The sequence below is a fragment of the Pollachius pollachius genome (genome assembly GCF_949987615.1).
Source record: "Pollachius pollachius genome assembly, chromosome: 8".
In the NCBI taxonomy this organism is placed as follows: domain Eukaryota; kingdom Metazoa; phylum Chordata; class Actinopteri; order Gadiformes; family Gadidae; genus Pollachius; species Pollachius pollachius.
Genome location: NC_136941.1, coordinates 11,838,731 through 11,857,878, shown reverse-complemented (window position 1 = coordinate 11,857,878; position 19,148 = coordinate 11,838,731). Strand labels below are relative to the sequence as shown.

General features: G+C 42.8%; 1 protein-coding gene across 2 annotated transcripts; it reads left to right on the top strand.

Moving 5' to 3' along the window:
• Nucleotides 1-3,292: 3,292 nt before the first annotated feature.
• tead3a (TEA domain family member 3 a) lies at nucleotides 3,293-17,394 on the top strand. 2 transcript variants are annotated; one of them, XM_079741432.1, is made up of 13 exons: nucleotides 3,293-3,473; nucleotides 5,561-5,802; nucleotides 8,270-8,334; nucleotides 8,499-8,561; nucleotides 10,149-10,160; nucleotides 11,321-11,431; nucleotides 11,631-11,674; nucleotides 11,778-11,839; nucleotides 12,150-12,286; nucleotides 12,704-12,874; nucleotides 13,686-13,826; nucleotides 14,113-14,265; nucleotides 15,817-17,394. In XM_079741432.1, exons 2-13 carry the CDS (start codon nucleotides 5,796-5,798, stop codon nucleotides 15,928-15,930), a joined length of 1,080 nt encoding a protein of 359 aa, XP_079597558.1. In that variant the 5' UTR covers nucleotides 3,293-3,473; nucleotides 5,561-5,795; the 3' UTR covers nucleotides 15,931-17,394. The 2 variants fall into 2 exon arrangements, with proteins under 2 accessions (XP_079597558.1, XP_079597559.1); XM_079741433.1 differs by lacking the exon at nucleotides 10,149-10,160.
• Nucleotides 17,395-19,148: the final 1,754 nt, after the last annotated feature.

The following is a 19,148-nucleotide window of genomic DNA, read 5'->3' as shown; positions in this document are numbered from 1 at the left end:
ATGTTCCACTTGTCAATCAGTGTGGGGGGCGAATCATCAGGTCAGCTGGGGGAGGGGCTTGGGAGAACAGGAGGGTGGGGGCTTGCACGTTGAAGGGACCGGGTTGGGGGTTGGGGGTTGCCCGGGTAACCGGTTTGTAACATTAAAGTTCCTTCAAGTACTCATGACTGGACATCGTTATGTCACCGGCGAGGTCATTACAATATAAAGACTTCTCTACCCATAATGCAACATATTACCGCGTGAATTGACGTGCATAAAGCGCTCCAAATGTGCAATATTTATATTTATGTACAGGGAGCAGAAATGGAAAAATAAAACCGGTCACCCTCTCTGTATGGAGAGGACTAGACAAAGGAATTCAAGAGTGAGTATCTCAGTTGTGATATCTTTATTCCAAGACTCTCTCGAAGTTGAGAGACAGAGCAAACAAACAAGCAGAAAGCAAGTAGCTACAATAAAACCACACATAGTTGCCATCCCACTGTACATTGTATCCATTTAGACAAACAATATTTTCCTGTTCAAAAATATGAACTTAATAAATTTGAAGATAAAGATTGAAGTTTTTTTTATTTATTATTATTTTTTTTACAGAGAAATGTGTCTGAAAATTATCAACTAGTATAGGGTTTATCTAGGTAAACCAGGCAAAAACATATAGTACCCACGAGAGCCACAAGTGCGCGTGCTGTGCAGTTGCTGATTTAGAGTACTGGCACCTTTTTTATTCCAATCAACCACTGTACTAATACAGTTGTATAGTGCTCTAATCATTTTCGTATGTAGAATTAAAACTACTGATGTCAATATTTATTAAGAATTACATATTTAATTTAAAATACAATTATTTATTTCCTAAATATTTTCCTCATCACTAAAAACGCGTCCTAGTATCGATAGTGGTATCGATAAAGACTCAGATCGTTAAGGAGTATCGAAAATGGTATCGATGTCAATAAATATTAATGATCCCCATCCCTACATAAAAGGTCAACATATGTATGCCTACGATTAATACAGGGGCAATAAAATAATATCATGAATATTATTATAATATTGTTCGATAACTTCTGACCTCTCCAAATATTTCAGTCAGTCATTTTAAGTTTACTTTTTTTAAGTACAATTTTTAACCAGATTTTAACCAAATTGTATCCAGAATTTGGATTTTGGATTATAATTCCCGTAGGGTACCAGGGATTAGATATATAACAGGAAAGATCAATTTCAAGTTCTTTCTTGTCCCTTTGCCAACATCCAAAAAGACATGGAAATAATCTGTTAGCTAATTATGAGGTTTCACAATGTATCTATGGATAGTATACCTTTTGTTATTATTAATGGATTTTGAAGCGGAATTTGAAATTTTAAGCTATTGCTCCATCTCCATCTAGCTGTTCACTTTGAGAACAGGCAGATGGAGAACCTCAATGGGACTTGTGGACTTGAAGAGTGAATTGCATATAGTGATCCAAGCTTGAGTCAAGAACTTCCAACAAGTTCACCGTACAGTACACAGTTCAATACAATATGACTTAGTTAGTTAGAAATAGTAACTTAGTTAGTTAGTCTGGTTAAGTCCTAATGACAACCCCTGCGTCCAACTAGATCAACTAAACTGCAATGAATAGTGACTTATGTCAATAAAGCAAACCTTTCAAAACCTGTTTTGTCACTTTTTTCTATGTGCTGTTGATAATTGGACCTTATCCATTACCTTGTACTGTCTACTCCAAGGACGGCAACCTTATTCATTTGTGATACAATTTGGCCAGGTGGCAGATGACATATTCACCCTGGACTACAAATAGACCATGTGCGCCGTGCCTTGCGTTGCCTTTGTCCAGCTTGGACAGCGAAACTTAGCCTGTGAATAGCTTCACATCCACTTGTGAGGTGGAAGTGTTTGCTTACACAGAGGAAAAGGCTGGACACTCTCTCTCTCTCTCTCCCCCCCCTTTCTCTCTCTCTCTCTCTCTCTCTCTCTCTCTCTGCTATATCTGTAATGCCAGAGGCTGCTCTGTCTCTGAGATAACAGATCTCTAAAAGAAAATATTGAGGCTAGAAAAGGGCCCTCACTTCCTCAAATACACACTGCTTGGCAGTAAATTAATCTCGGCTTTTGATCTATTAAAAATCCTCTGAACTATTAAGTATAATTTCATCATTTTAACGACTTTATTTGAGTGTGTCCAAGGGGAAAGATGTGTAGCTCACATACTCTCTTGTTCTCTGTAAGAAAGAATATTATAAAATCAAACATCTCTTGTCAGCTTTACTAAAGGATTTTCTTTTCTTTTGGGCTGCACACAGTGTCAGGGTATCACAAAACCAGAGCAGATGGTCCCTTGGGGCCCCCACTGCTGCTGGGGGCCCCTACCTTGGTGCCTGAATGAGTCCAGCAGTGAGGCAGGGCGCACGTCATTCAGAGCATGACTACAGAGGTTGGTTGCCACGCCACGTATATTCCAACTAACTGCTGCCTCAGCACCTCAGGCTGGCTCTGTCTGATGCCGGCAAACTGGCCGTGTACATATGTATTGTGTGTGCATGTAAACTTTATATCAATGATATAAGGGATTTCATGTGGATAGAAATTTCAGTCCAAATAAATTAGAGTTTTTGACTTTTTTTAAAATAATAAAGTTATCTTATGGGGGAATTCTTAAAATACGATGTGATGAAGTTATCCAGCCCTCCCCATCCTCGGCATCATTATCAAACATCTAATACTAAGTCACACCCCTAATGCCAAAGAAATCTACGTCAAATGTAAACACAAGCTGAAAGTCATTTTCAAACAATATCCCAATGTCTGCTGGTAGGGTTGTAGCAGTAGCGTGCTACACTAGCAATGAGAACCTTCACATTTGTGTCCCAGTACAAGTGCGCTTAGCTTTTCTGTAAAAGTTTCTAATACTAAACAATAATGTTATGAGCCCACGTGGCTATTTTCTAAATCTCAAAGGTACTATATAGGATTGAGTATCCGACCATGGCACTAAATATAATAACACAAGATGTATAAGGCCCGTGTGTGTATGTGCGCGTGCGTGTTTGCATATAGATAGATACGAAGGGGTGGGGGCGACCTACTTTGAGTATTATCTTGGTCTTTATATATTTTCCCCTATATCGCGTAAGTATCGCCCTACCGCAGATGACTTCTTAAATCACCGGACAGAAAGGTGAAAAAGACTAAAGCGATAAACTCAACAAGCAGAGTCGGTGATGGGCGGAGTTTCGACGCGTTGGTCCACAAACTTTTGTTCTGTGCGCGTGTTTCAAAACCACGCCTTTCTTTTCTCTCCGTCTGTTGATTTCTTTACTATTTACTCGTTTTTACACCGCGGGATTTAGTAATTCAACACTAACACCTTTTCCGGGAGATAATAAAAAGAAGACCGACACATCCCGAGGGGTCCGCCGTGGTTGCAGCGCCTCCCAGAAGAGGAGAAACCCGTCTTGAGGTGAAGTTCTTTGTTGTGCAGCAACAGTTGCTGAGCGCGCCTCAACTTTCTGGGTCTTGGACGTGTCTAACATGTCGGGGAGAGCGAAGCTTCTCCCCAACATGTTAGACAAGTTGGGCAGAGAGAGCGCCGCTTCTCCCCGCTTCTGTTTGTGCTGAGCGCGGACACACCGCGCTTCGCTCCCCGCTGTAATGGTGGAGGTCTGGCGGACCGAGTTGGGTCTTTTGTAAAGGTATTATTAGCTCTGAAGCTAGCCCACTAGTTACTCAAAGCGAGTTTTTGAAACTGATTTGCTGGTGATCAACGTGTCATATCCGGGGTTCGTGTGGACTTTCTGACCCATGTGAAGACCGTGGAGTTTAGTTTGCTACACATTTTGAGGTTTAACGTTGGTCATGTGAAAGCCACTAGGCCTGGCTACACGAAGCCTCTCCGTGGCTCAGAGTTGGAGCCATTGCGTTGAACTAATATTGCGAACTATTGCAGGCCAACGTGGATCACATTGTATGTGCAACTTAGTCGTTCGTGTTCAAACGGACATTGAGTGTAACGTTACTGAGGCCAACAGATGAGAGGGAATTCACTCACGACCTAATACAATGGCCCCTGTGATACACACTTTAAAGTGTAACATTGCAGGCGAACATGTTGCAAGTAAAGCCAGCGCTGTCAACTGATAAGGCGATACGATGGTCTTTCGTTTTGATCGCTGGCTTGTCCATAATAGCTGTGCTAGCCCAGTCCCGTTGCACCTGGAGGCACCCTTTAAATTGCATAGCTGTCTGTGTTTGCTGAGCTCATGGCTTTATTTAGCACAGCGCTGCTCTGACTGTTTGGCTCCCCGCTGCTCAACACATGACCTTTTGGCCACTGGGAGATCAATTGAAACCGGCGACACAGCGTGTGACTGAATTAGGGATCTTATCTTAGTAGAATATGTAAATTCAAAGGAGAAAAAAGGCATCAATCTGCATTTACACACACATTGTCATTGTAGAAAGTTTGTTTGTTTGTGCATTGGGACGGTTGAACCTCCAGTTTGGATGTCAGGCAAAACGGATTTCTAAGGTCTTGTGCCTTTTTCGAACTGAATAACCAGGTTCGGCCTAATCTCTATAGCAACAGCACGTCCCTGTCAGTAGTGATTGACGCCGTGGAGGGCCAGTGCTGAGTGCTGACCACTAGCCCCACCACAGCACGAGGAAGTAGAGCTACCACAACGATCTGCTCCACATCCCGCCTGGATTTGAAGTTGGCCGAGCTCTGGAAAACATTAGACATCAGACCACATCATGTTGCATACGGGCGCCTGTGTTTCAGCAGCACTTGGAGCATCCTCAACAATAATACAAGACTGTATTTTCCTCATGTAGCCAAGCAAGATGGATCACCAGCATTCAATGAACTGGGGTGTAAGCAGGGGCGTAGCCAAATGGGGGCCAGGGGGGGCCAAGGCCCCCCCCTGGTCAGAGGTTGACACCCCGCTGGCCCCCCAGTATGAAAAAAAAAAAAAAAATCCTGAACGGAAACGGTCTAAAGAAAACTGAAATATATGCACCATTAGTTTGATCTAACTTTGACTTATTATTCTTATTGAAAGTGTTATATTTTGACGTTATGAATAAATATTGCCTCCCCCCCCCCCCCTAAATATCAAATATAAGACCGGCCCGAGCTGGCCCCCACAGTAATAATTTCCTGGCTACGACCCTGGGTGTAAGGCTAATGAAGTTTGGGTGAAAACAAACTTTGTAAAAGTTGTCTGGAAGTCAACAGTTTCACAGAAGGTACAATATGTGTCTGGATCTAAGTGTAATTATTCTTCAGTCGATGACTATTGATTTTGTTGGCCAAACTGACTTATGGAAAGAAACATACACACGCTCACAATCAGCTTAATCGACACAAGTGGATGCATTTCATAAACTAAATGATGAATTCAGACCTGTCTTCCCCACCATCATTGGAATGCTAGGATGTTTCCAGGTGTAATGGATGCACACATCCCTTAGAGGAATCCCTACAAACCAGTCCATGTCTCCTCATTACAAGCGGGATATTGACCGTGTCTTCTCGGCCTGCCCCAGGTGCATCGTGGCCGCAGCCGTCACCATTGCGTCAGAGTGGAGTTGCCGTGGCAGCCCTGACGGAGGGCAGGAGGATGCCGGCGACGAGGAGGGGCTGGGCGACGGAGCGGACCGCGGGCTGGACGGGGACCCCGAGGGGGTGTGGAGCCCCGACATTGAGCAGAGCTTTCAGGAAGCCCTGGCTATCTACCCTCCGTGTGGCCGGCGGAAGATCATCTTGTCGGACGAGGGCAAGATGTATGGTGAGGGATGACTTGAGCACGGCTGGTTTGTCCTGGGAAACGCCTCGCGCGCCCTGCGCTCCCATTCTCGTATCGGAGTCCATAGCTCGCATTTAAGATTAATCAAGATTAAGTGTTGTTTCATTTGCCAGGACCACTGAGCAATATATATATATATATATATATATATATATATATATAATTATTTAATTTGACAAGTTACTTGTATAAAGAGCATGATGAGCCTATGTAGCTTTTTCATTAATATGGAGACTTATAGGGGTGAAACCTATAAGGTTGAGGAAAATTTATGATTTGTGTTGATTAAGTGGTTCTCGATTTAGCTTGGGCAAATCACAATGAAAAACAGTCAAGAAGTGCATTTCAAGTGCATTTGAATAAACATATTCCAATGCAGCTGTCCTTACCCTATAAGCCTACGATGCCAGCAGTTTTAAATAAACAAAAGCCTCATTCAACAGTCGAGTAGCGTACACAGTTTAGCTTGTAGAGGGCCGCCTGCATGTGCGATTTACTATAGAGAGAACTTAAGGTTTTAGGGACATAACATTTTATTTTTCTGCCTTCGTTCATCACTGGCCAAAACTGTTACATGATATTGCATACTCGGTTTTGGAAGTATGTACCACTCGGTTTTAACAATATATTCCATTGCAGTAAAAACAAGAGCATGATTCAGAGTTTTATTCGTGGCTGCTATGTTTGGCAGTAAAGCAAATCTTATGAAATTACATTACCAAGATTGAATATGGGCCAATGTACGCATACACGCATACATATCACCAACAGAAAGAGATTTAACACTTGCATAAAATCGTCTGCATATTTCTGAGACTTCTTAAGTGATCTCATTCCAGGAATGTATTTTTGGAAGCACTAAATTAAATTCATTACTCCCGGCCATGGGAACTGCCAGCTGTTATTCGGGAACGGGGTCAACGTCTGTAAGGGTAGAGGGCAGTATGCGCTAGTGGTGGGTCACTGAACCCAGCGAGGTGTCAAGGCAAGTTTAAGGGGACTTGCCATCAGGTGACTCCCTCTCTCAAAGGAGTGCTTGGGGCTGGGGGGAGGGTGGTCCTGGGAACCCAGGCACTGGCTCAGGTTATCATTAAGACCGGACCATGACTGTGCCATCGCTATTGTGCCTTCCATCCACTTCCACACATCTTCACACATCTTCAGATATTGTTGTGTGCGTATTGGGAGTTCATCGTGATGCGATTCGTGAAATGCTGGCGTGTTTCGCTGTTTCTTAGCTATCCTAGCTGGAAGAATGTTGACTGTCGTCCAACATTCCCCACATTCCTTCCTTGGCTAAAGGGATGGCATTCCTGTGTGCAGCAGCCTGTGCCACATTTTGTGTGTGTGTGTGTGTACTCGCTTGCACGTGCGCAGGATTTGATGTGTGTGTGTCTGCCACAGGATATGTGATCCTTAGCGACCAAAGGTTTGTTTCAGTGTTGTGGTATTTAGGTCCCCCCCTATACGTCGCTTTCTCACACACTCAATATGAACCTCCATTTGCAGACTTAATTTCAGAATGTATTAATGCGCTGAGCTCGGTCCCCCCCTCCAGTGCTGTCCTTTGAATTAGGAGATGTGCTCCACGTTAGTCATGTGAAGTCATCTCTCCCTCCAGAGGATGACATCGCCCAGCCGAGCAAGCTCAAGATCAGCAGACTCATCAACATCACTACCTCCTCTCTCCCCTCGCCCTGACCCAAATAAAATGGAGAGACCGCTTGCACTGGTGGCGGCCGGCTCACACTTGCTTAGCCACTTTTTTTTTTCCCTTTCCAACTTGGGAGCAGAGGGTTTTAACTTTTCATCTGAGCGTATTTATTTTCCTTATCACTGTTCCTTGGAGATGAAGCGGTAGGAGGGTCGGGGGATTGACGACCAGACTCGGGATGTTTGTGTTGTTAGTTCTGGGAATGGCCGCTGACTGGACTTTATCTGAGTCAGTTCCCTCCCCGGGGATTCTGTGACTCAGCCCTAATGTGACCCAACTCCATGCAGCGACGTTCCCTCTTACTTCCTGGAAATGATTCCCACCTCGGTGTGGGTCTGTGTGTATGACTGAAAAGACTAAATATGCTTTTTCTTTTCAGCACTGTATTTGGTTACACTTGTTGAACACTAATCACAGTTTGGTGCTTAGAAGCGTGTAAATGTAGTTGCTGGTGCATAAGCTTACAGGTTCGAAGTTAACAACCTCATTTACCATCAAACTTGTTTTACAAACATACCACAATCATTACTTTGAAAAGCTGTTATTCTCTGTTATTCGACTCTGCTGTTATTCTTGCTGTTGTTTGAACTTTAACCAGCTTGTTAAATGTGTTCACTTTCATCTGGTAGCACTTGGTCCCACGCGAGTGCAATTACTACATTACCTGCATCACTCCCGCTGTTTGTTGTATCTTACCCTGTTGATAGACTCCCTTTCTCTTTTTTCTCTTCATAGGTCGCAATGAGCTCATAGCTCGCTATATCAAGCTACGCACCGGGAAGACACGCACACGCAAACAGGTAGGATTGTTTAGAGGGGTCTCTCTCGTGGATGAAAATTCAAATGAAACAGTTAAACGTGTAATGTCATGATTTTCAATGAGTTGGTGAAGAATCTGTAATAGTCACCTTGCTGTATGTGTGATTGTTTATGTGGATAACCCCGATCGCTCCCTGCGCTTCAGGTGTCTAGTCACATTCAGGTTCTGGCACGCAAGAGGGTACGAGAATACCAGGCGGGCATCAAGGTGGGTGCCGGACCTCCGGCGCATGTCCGCTCCTCCCTCTGTAGTCATACCTGTCTCCTCTTCCTCTTCTTCTTCTTCCTCTTCCTCTTCTTGTTCTCCTTTTCTGCCTTTCCTTCCGTCTTTCCTTCCACCTGTCTTCCTTCAGGTCTCTAGTCACCTGCAGGTCTTGGCCAGGAGAAAGTCTCGTGAGATTCAGTCTAAGCTCAAGGTACACCGCTTACTGAAATAACCCCAATGCTGGCTGCTTCTCGCTCCGCCCATAGGCCAGATTCAGCCTAACCCCTACAACCGCCTCATAAACACTTTACCCCTTTGAACTTTTGCCTTTACATTTACAGAGTAAAGCAATTAATATGGTGTGTCATCCATGCATAATTCAACTGTAAGGAAAGCTGAGGGGGATTTACGATGGATTTGCATCTCTTTGTAAGCAGGCATTTGTTTGTGTGCTCTTTTGTGAGGTTAGTAGGATATTTTGGAACAAAATAATGAAGTTGATGGCTTGCCTTGCAGTTCCTCAGTTTCTGATGATTTGCAAGCGTACTAAAAATAATCCTACCAAGTTTATGTAGATGAGCAAAACATAGCTGACATTTCAAAAAATTGACTGCTTTTTCTTTTTTGCACGATGTACTGTGAACGTGGTTTTCATTTTCTTTGCTCTGAACGTCACTTTTGACCGGTAAAATGCATAGCTTGGGGCAACACTCTTTTTGGGTTCTCTCTTTATCGAAACTCCTTTTTAAGTCAAATGGGAAAGCAAATGCATGAAGGACTGGACTTTATTGCAAAGATGACCTTTCTGCTAGCTGTGTTCTAGGCTTTTTGTGCTCAAAGATTTCGGCTTGGTGACGATAATGCAGTAGGACGTCCCCAAATTACCACCATGCTTGTGTGTGTGTGTGTGTGTGTGTGTGTGTGTGTGTGTGTGTGTGTGTGTGTGTGTGTGTGTGTGTGTGTGTGTGTGTGTGTGTGTGTGTGTGTGTGTGTGTGTGTGTGTGTGTGGCGGTCAGTACTGCGCTATTGCATGGCTGAGACGTGGGTCTTTGGTGACATACTTAAAGGAAGGCTACGGCCCGGGACAGAGCTAGGGCCGGGGGTTCAGTGTTCATCTAGAGCCGAAAATTGAACTTCAGCTGCCTGCATGCGCTTCAGTTCAAACATACGCCGGTGCACACAAACAAACAAACAGAGATGGACGGACAGGCCTGTCTTTCCACACATGCATTTCTGTTTTTCCCTCATTCATCTAGTTTCACTCTGCGCTGTGATTCATCTGATGTAATGCTGTGTTCCAATGTGTTTGACTGTTGTTGACACACAGTCGCGCTAGTAATGTATTTACTCTCAGTTTATAACTGGCGGCAATGTGTGTGGTACCGACTGTGGATACTTATTAGTATGAAGTACCATTGTAATGCAAAATATTCTGCTGTCGGAGTATTTGTTGGTTTAATTGGTTAGAATTGCTCTCCATGCATTTTTTCGTGTCGTGTTGGTAATGATGGGTTTATGAACCTTTTTTTTGTTTTTTGTACATGTAATACTTGTGCAGTACATTAATTATTTGTATCTCCCTTGCCTTAGGCCATGAACGTGGTAAGTTGTGGATTAATCAGTTCTCTGCTTCAGGCTTTGTGCTTAGTGGTTGGCATCGAATCACTGTAGGCAGCAATGCAGCACCCTCACTCACATGCTCCAATACCCCTTTTATCGTGTTCAAGTAACATTAGTTTAGTCCCCTATCTGCAATGGCTCAGTAGCTTGTGTATTTCTTGCTTTGGCTTTTCCACTCTTTGTGTCCCGTTCCTTCCTCCTTCCACACACACACACACCCCCCCCCCCATGACAGTGAAGATATCTTCTTATGATATCTTCAGTGTTAAGTGCATTGCACTACATTGCATTACACCAAAAGAGCAAACATGCATAGTCTGGCTGCTGGCACTGGTACATTGTTATTATTGGAAGAGGCAGCTAAACTGACCAACCTCAAGTGCCATTTGCAGACACTGGATGGCGTGTACATTCATGCTTAATAACTTAAGTGCATTCATCTGACTCCCTTTTGGACAATTGTTGCATGCCAAAGCTCTTCGTTCTCGATAGAAGCAAAGATAACTTAAAGAGTTTTAAAATAGAACAGATTCTCTCCAATAATCTCTTGGGGATATCATCATATTATATTAAGGACCATGGACCATCTTTTGTATAGCCTACATACATGTTGAAAACATGTTTTCACTTAAACAAAGGATCAACTGCATCCACTTGCAACTCCGAAAATACAGTACTCTTTAATAAGTCCATGTGGTAACTCCTCTATAGTGTTTCATGTACATGGTACTATAGCTACCTTTTCACACCTAAACGCATTTCCCCTGAAATTCTTTGTTGAGGCCATCAACCATGGCTTAACCTGTTTGCAACGCTAAGTGGACAGGACACCTGCAGGCCTAAGCATGTGCATATAACTTAAATATGACCTTTAAGCTAAAGGCACTCATCTCTATGCAGCGTGTCTCGTAAAATGGCTGCATTAAGTGGTGAAAGTTAACGACACATGCTTTCTCCTCAATGGAAACTACCTGCTTCAACCCCTCCCCACACTAACTACGTTGGTTTGCTCTTGAGGTTCAAATATTTTCTGGCTGCCTGCCTGTTGAATATTCATCAAAATTTCTGGTATTTTTGGAAAGAATGCCAGAGTAATGCTTAATCTCCATGTTCTGTTATACTCTCTCTATCTATCTGATTAGGACCAAGCATCCAAGGACAAGGCCCTTCAGACTGTAGCCAACCTGTCGTCAGCCCAGATCGTCTCCGCTAGTGTACTCAAAGCCCAGAGCCCCTTCCCTCCACCCGTCAGGGTAAGAGACACACACACTCGCGCATGTACACGCACGCGCACACAAGCACACACAAACACACACAAGCTCATACAAGCACACACACGCATACAAACGCGCACACAAGCACATGCACACAAGTACGCACGCACATACACACAAGCACACTTGCACAAACACAAACCACAAACCTATTTCAATCCTCTTTTCCCTTGTCCAGTTTTGGCCTGGTCCTATCCCAGGACAGCCCGGGCATTCTCAGGAGTAAGTATCCTTGAATAAGCTCGTTCTCATTTAAGAACCAGTATGTTGTGTGATTCATAGCCAATGTGGTATTAAATATTAACGCGTGCATCTTCGTTTTCAGCATCAAGCCTTTTGCACAGCCTCCATACACAACACTACCAGCTCCTGTTCCAGCCTCCATCAGTGAGTACACACAGCACCGTGCCCTTCCCTTCTTCACTGATCAGTCAATAACTCTCTTTATCTTTGACCAGGGTGGCGTTATCAATGAAGGTTGATCGTTGTGTTAACATTCTAGTTTTTATCAAAATCTTTAATCCTATAAAGTGAGAGACCTTTTATTGATCCCAGAATGGAAATGATAAAAGTTGAGGAGTCAGGATTCCCCCTCTGTCAATGGGTATAATTCAGCGTTCTCAAGCTTAAACGACTTCCCTAAATGTACTCATTTTGCACTTTATTGAACTCCATCTTGGTTTGGACTGGTCTTCAGGCTACGAGCCCCTGCCGGCCCCGCGGCCCGTGGCCGTAGCAGCGCCGGTGTGGCTGAACCGAACCATCGCCTCGGAGAAACTCCGGCTCCTGGAGTACTCCGCCTTCATGGAGACCTCTCAGAGAGACTCGGACACGGTACATAGCCACATGGCCCCGCTTGTAGACTCGACATGGCCGCTGTTATAACAATATTTTATTTGTAAACCATTATTAAACTACTATTTGTAAAAATAGTACTTGGCATTGTCTAGAATCTTATTCTAGCTATGTTTGTTGTATACAGGGTTAACCTATTGTAGGTTAACCCTGTATACAACAGGGTTACAGCACTTACAACCTATTGTAAGTGCTTGACACATCCTTACTGTACCGACAGCGATATATTGTTATTTCTTTCTTCTGACAAATACTTATATAGATAGTACTTATTGTAAATCACTTTGGATAAAAGCGTCTGCTAAATGCCCTAAAAAGTGTAAAGTTGTCCTGAACCCATTATGTCAAGCAGTAATGAATATATAGTTTTATTTTTATTTATGTCCGACATTCCAGCATAAGCACCTTTTCGTGCACATCGGCCAGTCGAACCCGAGCTACAGCGACCCGGTGCTGGAGTCTGTGGACGTCAGGCAAATCTACGACAAGTTCCCTGAGAAAAAGGGTGGCTTGAAGGAGCTCTACGAGAAGGGGCCACAAGACGCCTTCTTCCTGGTCAAGTTCTGGGTACGTGGGTTCACGTTTCCCTCTTTCTTTCATGTTTTAACTCACTCACTCACCCTTGTTGACACAGTCTACCACATATGGTCAGCAAAAGGCCTTCCACTTCTGTCCGTCTCTTCCCACTAGGCCTTCCCTTTACCGGTCATGACTTAGGCAGGGGGTTGGAATCGGCTTGTAACTATAGTCGCCGTGAGTGAGCTGCTCAAACTGGCGTGAAGCAGGGTTGACAGTTCATGCAGCGATTTGTCGAGTTTGTCGATTCTTAAGCTCCACGAGCAGAGTGTGTGAGCAGCACGTCCACAGCCACGCTACGGCAACACAGCGACTACAAATCCCACTTAAGTCCTCTTCCTTTGCCTGATGCCTTCTAGGTCAGATTTAAGACTCGCCGCATGAGACCAGTCAGGCTCTCGGCTGTGTACAAAGTGCACATTAAGCGCGGTCAACTCCTGTTACTGCAGAGGGCTCTATAGGTGTAGGTGGCAAGGCTTTCACCTAGTCACGGATAAGAAATGACAGAATTATGCGGTTTCATCACGGTTATATCACTGAACTTCTCACAACAAGATGAATGATGCTGTGGCCTTGCCTCGACTAATCAAAGTGAGAAACCATAACGAGATGAACCTTTTATGTTATGTTGTTGTATTTCAAAGTCTCATGTGGCATGTGTTCATACCCCCACGTCCACAGAGACCTCACCCCATCTGCTCCTTAATGACCTGTATCTGTGACGCATTCAGTCGCTTTGGATGGACGTTTCTGAAGTCCTAGTAAACAGGGAATCCTCTCTGTTCTTCTCCTCCACCCCCAGGCGGACCTGAGTCCGGATGGGGACGAGGGTTCTGCAGTGTTCTACGGCGTGAGCAGCCAATACAGCGGCGCTGACAACATCACCATCAGCGTCTCCACAAAGGTGTGCTCCTTCGGCAAGCAGGTGGTGGAGAAGGTGGAGGTGAGGAGGACTCCATTATGCACTATGTTTAAGATTTAGAACAATGCACAGCCAAGATGTTTTGACCTTGATATGCATGCTTGATCAACGCATAAATTTACAGTATATAGCGCCCCTGTATTCACAATGGTTTGAGCCAAATCACCCAGGCGGGATTCATAATCTAGTTTGTTGTATTCTCACAACGTGAGACTGCTTGTGTGTGTATCTTGCATAGTTATACATGTATGATAATTAGGATCCTAAGAGGGAGATGATGAGATGTATGTGTTCTCTCCCCTCCTAGACTGAATATGCACAGGTGGAAGGGGGGAAGTGCATGTTCCGCATCCACCGCTCGCCCATGTGTGAATACATGATCAACTTCATCCACAAACTCAAGCAGCTACCAGAGAAGTACATGATGAACAGCGTGCTGGAGAACTTTACCATCCTGCAGGCAAGTCTACACAATCACCCACTCACATGGTTAGACCAAGCCCCCGGGAACAGTGCATACTTCCGCAATCCACCAGTGCTCAGCGGCCAAGCCTGGTATTGCAGCTGTTTAAGCGGGCTGTGGACGGGTCCCTCGATTCAAGGGGTCCAGAAGTAGATATCTCCGTTCACTCTAATACAAGTGGGGAACAGGAATGTGTCTCCGCAAAAAATGTCTGGATATCAATCATAGGCTCATAATTATCTTTATGCCATGTACTAAAAAAATGTAAGTTTTCTCTTTTCAAAACGCCACCTCAAGTGTTTTATTGGCCGTTTTATGCTATTATTTTTTGCTGGAGAAGGAGGGGTGGGCAGCTGAAAGGAGTCGTAGTGAAACAGATGTTGTTTCGGCCCGGCATTCGAGAGGGCCTAGTGCACGACTCCGTTAACTTCTTGTGTCCGAGGTTTTTCCTTTTACTTAACATGAATGACGTTGATGGTTTTTAGTCACTGTGGTGACTTTTTATCACTAAAAGTGTTTTAGTGGTAAAGGGATTTTTTAGACTGGTTCAGCTGCTGCTCATTGACTCTCACGTTCCTCTGCTTGCGATCATTGCGATTCACCATGTATTGATCCATTTATTCAAAAGATCGGGTGCATTACGGTATCATTTTCATAATATTGTTAATAGCCTAATAAACATTTCAGTTGCGTTAGTATTTAATTTTTCATTTGCTTGTTTAGCTGTGTGACAGTTAACAATGTTGGTGTATTACAATTATTTATGTGGGTAGGCTACTCCAACCTCGTTTCTGATCGATATGTAACCATTTATTTATATATCAATTATTGATTGCATTTTTTATAAATAGTTGTAAGGAATCTGTGTCTTATGCAATAACATTGAACTGTATTTTCTTTATTTCTAGGCCTACATACATTTACTATGTTGTTGGTGTTATATGGAGCAATGTTTCATATTCATGAAGTAAACTTATACTTCCATGGTCGGTAAACAATGCGACTGCGATCGCTCAGACCTCTCGTTTATGATGCTACAATGCTAACAATGCTAGAAAACAATGAATGTTTCTGCATCCGGTATGTCATGAACTAAGGCATGGCTAGGCTCCCATGATGCGGAAGCAAATCTTTTGGAAGCGGATTCCAATCCATTTTGGAATCCGCTGTCCATTCTATAATATGTCCATGGGTTAGACACACAAAAAAACATAGTCCAGCTTCTCTGCTTATACCCAACGCGATTATTTTCTGTAAGAGCCAAATATTTGGTCGCTTAACAGACAATATACAAGACGACTTGAAAATGAAAAATGTATAGTGTCATCCATGAGTAGGCAGGGCATCTTGCTATGGATGCAAACAGATAGACTGCCTAAACTGGGACTCAAACCCCAGATCTTTCTGCTGGGAATCAAACCACCCGATCACTAGATTGCCCTGCTCCACACACTCATTCCTTCATTAATTCATTATGGGGCGACTTTGGTTGGCTTTCTGTGTGTGTTGCTGAAGGGTCTAACACGTGGTTCTGTGTGTGTCCCCCAGGTGGTGTCCAACAGAGAGACTCAGGAGACGTTGCTGTGCATCGCCTTCGTGTTTGAGGTGTCCACCAGTGAGCATGGTGCCCAGTACCACGTTTACCGGCTAGTCAAAGACTAGCGCCGCGCATGCCACCACCACCCCACCGTTACCGATTAAGCTTATGACGCTCGTCTTGTAGGATAACACTACTTCTACACACACTACACACACGCGCGCGTTTCTCCCACACAGTGCTCCTGTACCATTAATAACTAGATTAGTTCCCCCGGCCATGTCAACTGCCATCTTCATCGGCACAAACTTGTTTTAGAATTTTTAGACGTGAGTGGTGACATCTTCATTTGCTCTGAATGATGGACAGAAAAATGTATTTTATAGTGTTTTCTTTTTTATTCTCGTGAAATTCAAAACTTAGAAAGGACCTTGGGAATACATGTTGGACTACAGACTTTTATATTGGTAATACGTTGAGAACACAAACAATGAATCTAAACAGGGTAAATTGGAAACCTTTTTAATTGCAACGTGGGTGAACGGACCTAGTCCGTGTTTAGGATATCATCGACAGAACAGTCATCTTTTAGAAAGAAAGAAATATGTATTGACCACAGGGTTAACACGTTTTGGGTACGGTGGACATACTGAATCGCCTTCTTAACAGAATCAAAATAGCCAAAAGAGGTCCCCGGCCATTTTCATCAGATAACCATCAACCACATTTTTCTCACAGCCTTTATGTTTTTCACACGTGGGTAGCATCAGAGGCTCTGGCCCCCTGCTGTTCTATCATTTTGATGCAGTATTTCTACCTCCACACGGGTTGGATATCAGAATGTGTTAATGGTTCACTCAAGCCTTAACCGTAGGAGCACTGATCTTATGGATGTAAACACTACACTCTAAACGGTACTGTTCATAAGCCAAATTGAGATAAACGGACTCGTTTTGTATAGGTGAATTATTTTTGTTTTATTTTGTATTTTATTAACACGGCTTGAAGTGTCACTGCAAAAACAAAAAAAGCAAGACGTGTATTTTGGCTCTTTCCTTTCTTTTCTTTTTTTATAATGTATGCAAGACATCGAGGCACAGACCAACATTATGGTCACCACTAAAGTGCACTGGTGTACATATCGCCATGACAACACTAAGGAATAATGATACCGCTATTTGCATACCGGTATGTTTTTGGTTTTTTTGTGCATTGATTATGATATATAATTACGCCTAACTGTAAAAACAAATATGTTTGTCAGCCTAGGCTTTTAATTTTAGCCATTTTTATTTTCCTCATACAGGCGTCTTTTGTTCTGTTGACAATGATTTGACTTGAGATGTTGTATATGATGGATGTGAAGAGCTAAGGTGTTGATGATGATGTTTCACACCGCATCAGTCACAGATGAGGAGCGGAGTAGTCCTAACAAAGAGAAGGACTTCCATCAGAGTGTCTCGCCCTGTAACAGTAGGCTGTGTCGTGTGCAGTATTTTGATTCTGCCTAATCACTCCTCCGGTCAAGTCTGCTCGGTGCAATCTGTAGTCTCAACGCTGTATAAAATAAAAATCACATTGTGCCTACAGATCATTAGATTGTAACTTAATTTTTTATCCCGCCTGTTTTCGGAAGTATCAGGCCCTAAGAACGGAATCAGATTTGTCTTTGGAAAGGTATGGAAATCTAAAAAAACTTTTGTAATTGTACTGTGTGGCATTTACCCTTTAACCAGTATTATTACAGTGGGCTTATTGAAAACTGCAACTTCACCATTACGATTTCTTTGCCTTTAACTTGCCATTACTTTGCCCTCTGTCCCTTCTGTCTAGAGAATTTAAATCGATTTACTATATAACTGGTGTATTAAAATATTAAGTGTCTTGTACAGGGCAGCATTATCAACATCTGTCAATTCTTTGTTGTTCAGGCATGAATTCGGATAGAAGCACAACAAGCATGGGTGATACTGAATTCATTCAAAAATACTTAATACTCTTGAAATAATGTTTCTTTCATTGTAATGTCCCGTTGATGGGTTTTGTAAAATTGTTCCACTAGATGGTGCTGTTGCACTGTATCTAGAGACCCCAATTTCAGAAGCGTAAACCATTTAATCCTTACTATCTATAAGGCTATAAAAACCATAACGGGAACTATTGTAGGAATGGGTCTGAATTGACTGTGTCCTTATACTAGTTAAGTTACAGAGGTGACCAGGGGCAGTGCTGAAAGTTACTCCTTGCTCTTTCAAATTAATTTAACTTTATTTTTTAGGAAACATGCCATTCTAAATCCTACGGTGAGCTCTTTATTTGAATGAAAATTGATTGATTAATGGGGTACTACACGCATGCTTGTATCAATGTGTTTTATATTGACATGGTACAACACAAATTGCTAATAAAGTTATGGTTTAATTAAGCCTGAAATAGTCAGTGTTTAAAATATATAAACTTCTGCATAGAATAGATGATATACATTAATTTGGCTACAACCTAGACTCATGATAAATACAAGGAGAATATAGAAAGCTATTCGCTCCATTTGAATCATAAAACATGGCACCCACAAGCATGCAAGCCATAGTTAAACTTAAAGGTCACCAAAACAACCGAAAGGCAATGAACAATGAGAAGCCATGGCATGGGATGAATGATTAGTTATAAATCATAATTTATGTGGGTTCATGGCTTGGTTTACAACACTGTATGGCTGTTTCTGCACCAGTTACATTAACCTGTGCGTTCAATAATACCGCTGTCAAAAAACAGGCTGGTTGGTTCAGTAACTTGCAGATAGATGGAAAATATCTGTTTTAGCATATGTATTACTGAATAGTCATCAACGTATGAAAGCTGCCGGCCGTCACCCTACTACAAGTATACCACCGTTGCAGTTGGTGGTAGATTTTCCTCTAAGATGAAAGGTCAGACTCTAAAGCTATCCACAATAGAACTCTCCTTATCTGGGGTAGAAAATATACAGTAAAACTATGGTTACAACTTGACCGGATTCTGTAATCTTTTAAGGAGCAATTAGGGAAGGAATCATTTTTGTTGGTAATTTATGAAGAATAAATCATTTTGATAACAATGAGTAAAGGGTCTTACTAAGACAACACCACATTCACCCTTTACGTCTCATAGGAACCAGGTGTTAGTAATAAAAACCCAGATAGCACAAAAGTAGTATCATAAGTAACCTATCCGTAATATATAATATATCTAATTAAAAGATGTCAATTGTATGAGAATTTTAGGCGTGTGACAGAACTTTAACGCAGGGTTAACGAAACTCATTCAGTGCGTTTATGGACCTCCTATTTAAAAATAATGCTTT

Excerpts from the sequence above, each read along its gene's own strand:
- tead3a (XM_079741432.1), top strand. Across the intron at positions 11,840-12,149 it reads TCCTGTTCCAGCCTCCATCA|GCTACGAGCCCCTGCCGGCC; the intron begins GTGAGTACACAC and ends ACTGGTCTTCAG. Across the intron at positions 12,287-12,703 it reads CTCAGAGAGACTCGGACACG|CATAAGCACCTTTTCGTGCA; the intron begins GTACATAGCCAC and ends CCGACATTCCAG.